This window comes from Panthera uncia, assembly GCF_023721935.1.
Source record: "Panthera uncia isolate 11264 chromosome A3 unlocalized genomic scaffold, Puncia_PCG_1.0 HiC_scaffold_12, whole genome shotgun sequence".
Classification (NCBI taxonomy): domain Eukaryota; kingdom Metazoa; phylum Chordata; class Mammalia; order Carnivora; family Felidae; genus Panthera; species Panthera uncia.
The window spans coordinates 2347410-2351613 of record NW_026057579.1 but is presented as its reverse complement, the minus strand read 5'-3'; the positions used below and the strand labels follow the sequence as shown (position 1 = coordinate 2351613).

Here is a 4204-nt window from a genome sequence, read left to right as displayed (position 1 = left end):
CTCCATCCAGAACACCCAGTATAGTGGGTGACTGAAATGGAGAGGAGGAGTTGGTTACTGGGAATGAGGGGCCAGGGGGCTGGATGAGCCACCCAGGCAGATGCTGGCACCACCCAGTGGGAGGGCAGGGCTTGAGGGTCTTCTTGCCCCGAGGACAGGACGGAAGAGTGGAGGGAAGTGCAGCCTTCAGCTGAGATGGCCTCAGGACACTTTGGGAGGATCCTGGGAGATGCATTCAGTGCAGGCAGGCTCTGCCAGGCAAGCTGTCCTAGGACCGCTGGAGGCACCCTGGGCGCCTGGTCTGGAGCAGAAGCAGGAGTCTGAGAAGTGAGCCGAGGAAGCCCAAGAACGGGGCTAATCAGGGAGAGCCAGAGGCCAGGAAGCATTCCAGAGAACTGCGGAGGGGAGAGTGAGGCGGTGGGGAAGAGGTGTAGGGCTCAAGCAGAGGAGCCAATTATGAACAACTTTGTTCAAAGGAATTGTGGGAGCACCACTGTTTCGGCCCGTAGTTTTTCTCTTCTTTTTCTGCATTAAGTACACGGAACTTCTGTGGTATCTTCAGATGTTTCAGGTTTCTAGAGTCCTTAGGATTCATCCTTTTTGTTACACTCGTCATGCCTAATGTTTGAGGAAGAGGGGCTCGAACTTTGGGGGTCAGCCGGCAGGTGGCTGGGTGGTCCCTGGGTCATGCCCTTGCTTCTGAACCTCCCCGGGTTGGATTTTTGCCCCACTCCATATTTGCAGCTCACTCCAGTCTTCCGTGACTCCCAGGTGGCTGAGCGGGGTGACTGGCAGGGGCAATCTGGCCAAGGTCAACTTAAAGGGCTTATAAGAGAAAAATATTCTTGGAACAGAAGACATATCTCAAGTTGGTGGAAGGCTTGTCCTCCTTGAGGGGAAAGAGCTGCCTCAGTTTTCCACTAATGCTTACAGTCAGTAAGTAGAGCCCTAAATATTCGCTAAAGGAGCAAATGCGTGGTCCCTCTGAGTTCTGTTTCCATCTGTCGGTCCCAGCCTTTGAGGTATGGACTGGAGAGGACAGGACAGGCTCCTTGGTGTGCCCCCCAACTAACGATACTACCAGCTCTAAAACTGGAACCGATTAAGGGGTCAAAGTTGGAAAAACATGACAGTAAATAAAAAATGAGGCGGCGGGTCCAGCTCTAGTTGGTGCAACATCTTAATCTATCCTCTCCTCATGGAAACAACAAATGCACTAATTAGCCTTCTATATTTTGGTGGTTATCTTCCCTCCATGATTCCCCAAACTGTACTCTCCAATTACAATCTAAGTTTTCTGGAGTTCTTTTCTCACCTCCTCTGGTTCATTTTTCATCTCCACTGGCACCAGAGTTTATTTACTTTTTATCGTATTTTCCCCAAATGTTTTATTTTCCAGTGATGAAAACATGTAACAGCCTCACCGTTTTACATTGGCATGGAAGCATTAATCAATTGCCTTGATGACATCTTTTTTGTGAAAAAGCGATCTGACAAAATGTTATTATTGGGTGCTTGCATTTTAAGTACATTTTTTATCCTGTTTTTGAGTGCACCCACATGCTTTTACATTTTAATTTTAAAAAATAGGAATTAAAAATTATTTTAACTTTGACATTAAAAAATCCCAGGCCATGACCAATAATAGTTTTAACCTTATCTAACTAAGATGTGATTGAAAACGGATAGAAAAGTAAAACTTCCAAATCCCTAGAGGGGGTATACACCTTACAGATCCCTGCCTAGATGTATGCTGTAACACAGGCAAAGAACCACTAGGTGGCTCTGTCATTTTTAGGTAAAACTAAAGTCCGCAAAAGATAATGCATAATTAAGGAACAAAATCTCTGGTAGGCAGAACCTTTCATCAAAGGAAGAGATGATAATTTGCAATCATGGCCTCTTACTCAGAAATAATTTGGAGCTATTGGGTTAAGAATTAGACTAAAACAACAACAACAACAACAACAACAACAACAACAACAACAGCTCTGCAAAACTGCAAAGTCTGTACACATAAGCAATTTGTTAAAAAATAAGGGAGGGTATGATAGCCTTAAGGACATCAATTACTAAAGGGGAGATGGTTACAAATGTTTTCTAATTTACTGTCATCTCAGTTTCTAGATTTTCTTTTGGACTTCCTGTCTCTCTCTCTCTCTCTCTCCCTTTTTTAGATCTTTAAACTTAAGAACAAATATTAAATGGGGGCATTATAACTTATTAAAAATTGCCTTAAAATTTCCTGGGTTATAGTTGTCATCTTTATTAACATCCCAAAAGAAATAAAACAACTTTGTTTTGTACTATTGGGAAAGGAGAAAACACACACACGTTGTTCTTCTCTAAGAAAATTTTAGATCAAATTTAGATCCTTAAATCAAAATACAATTAAACAAACACTATTCCATTCTATAGCATTTGCCAAGAGAGTAAAAGAAACAGTGTGCTGAATTTAGAGGTCAGAATAATTCTTTTCTGAGTCCAGAAAAGATGAAGAAAATAGTTACTTGGAACTGTGGTTTGCATTTTAGGTATTAAATTTACTAGTTAAGTATCTCTGGATATCAGTTTTTAAGAAATGAGATAACAGATGATGATAACGTTCTGTAAAGTACATAACTAACTTTATATCATGAAAGTAAGAGTGGAGTAGAGGGGGGTGGATTTCCAAACTATTAAATATTCTGAACTGTCAGTCTGCAATTGGCAAACAAAAAACTTCCCCCCACCCCTCTCCCTTAAATGCGAATCTCAGACTTGTCACTGCCTAGTAAGAACATATTTAGGAATGATTTTAATTGTAAAAGAAACAGTTTTCTTATTGTTGTTCGGAGCCAATAACTAATGATTGTGTGACATGTGGGGTTGCCACAGTATCTTACTTGTTTTGCTTGTTTGTTTGTTTTTTGTTTTTGTTTTTTTTTCCCGGGCAGGAACCACATTTCAAAACTTACAGAAGTAGAAAGCAAGTCCTATACCATAATTCGTTAAGACCGTTTTTGTAAATGAGCGCTTCTTGCACAGTTTAAATTACAGTTGGCTTTAAAATGCTAATTCCGAACCCACTTATTTAAATGTCTCTGAAAACATACACCCTTCTGTTTTTGAAGAAAACAAATCGCACCAAAGGACTGCACAAACCGGACTTAAAATGAACAAATACTTCCCGAATGTGAACGACATATAGTTATGTGTTTAGAGACATGGTTAGAAGAATTAAAAACCAATTTCAGTCCCTCCCATCACAGAATCCCCTAGGAGATGGGGACACTCCAAGGATGCCCGTTACTAAAATCTACCGTAAGCCCCCAAAGAGTTGTAAATCGCGTCTATTCTTTTCGACTGGAAGCCGATCGGTTGAGACCGGCCGTGAATCCTGTAACTCAATCACAAAGGGTGCAGAAGCTCGAGGTAGAAAACCAAAGGGGGCTAAGCAGGTGGTCTGAGTGGCCACCCAAACTCATCTTGGGCACTTTTTAGAAAACTGCTGTACTGTTTGGGTTACCTTCTCCTGGTTTCCACTTCGTCCTTTTATTCCACCCCTGTGCTCAGAACACGTCGGCTGGCAGTGGGGTGCTTTACGCCCTCAACCTGGAGGCGCGGGCCTGCGCCAGCCTCCCCCGGGCTCCCGGGCTCGCGGGCCCGCCGAGGAGGGGCTCCAGGGGCGGGGTGGGCGGGGCGCGCGGCGCGAGGGCTCGGGCGCGCTCCGCCGGGATGCGCGGGCAGGTGGGGCGTGGCGGGGGCGTGGAGAGTCCGGGCCCGCGGGCCGCCGCCCAGCCCCGGGCCGGCCCGGGAGGAGCCGCGCCGCAGACGGTTATAAGAAGCCGGCTCGCGGGCGCTCCGCGCGCCTCCGCCGACCCCCGCCCCGGCACCGGTCGCCCAGCGAGGGCCGAGGCGGGGCCGCAGGGAGGTTCCCGCAAAGGGATGCTCTCGCCCGAGCGGCGACACCAGCCCCGCTCGCCCCTCGCCGCCGCCGCCGCGCCGCACCCGCCGACGGCCGCCGACATGGCCCTCTACTGCGGCGACAACTTCGGCGTGTACTCGCAGCCCGGCCTGCCCCCGCCCGCCGCCGCCGCCGCCCCGGGCGCCCCGCCGGCCTCCAGGGCGCCCTACGGGCTGGCCGACTACGCCGCGCCGCCCGCCGCCGCCGCCAACCCCTACCTGTGGCTCAACGGGCCGGGCGTGGGCGGCCCGCCCGCAG

The 4204-nt window shown here is 48.0% G+C and overlaps 1 protein-coding gene across 1 annotated transcript in view; it reads left to right on the top strand.

Moving 5' to 3' along the window:
- The first annotated feature begins 3744 nt into the window (after window positions 1-3744).
- The window catches only part of FOXI3 (forkhead box I3), a 6373-nt gene continuing 5913 nt past the window's right edge, over window positions 3745-4204 (top strand). The window contains exon 1 of the mRNA XM_049652711.1: window positions 3745-4200. Coding sequence (XP_049508668.1) covers window positions 3928-4200 — 273 coding nt within the window. The 5' untranslated portion in view covers window positions 3745-3927. The remainder of the gene's footprint in view (window positions 4201-4204) is intronic.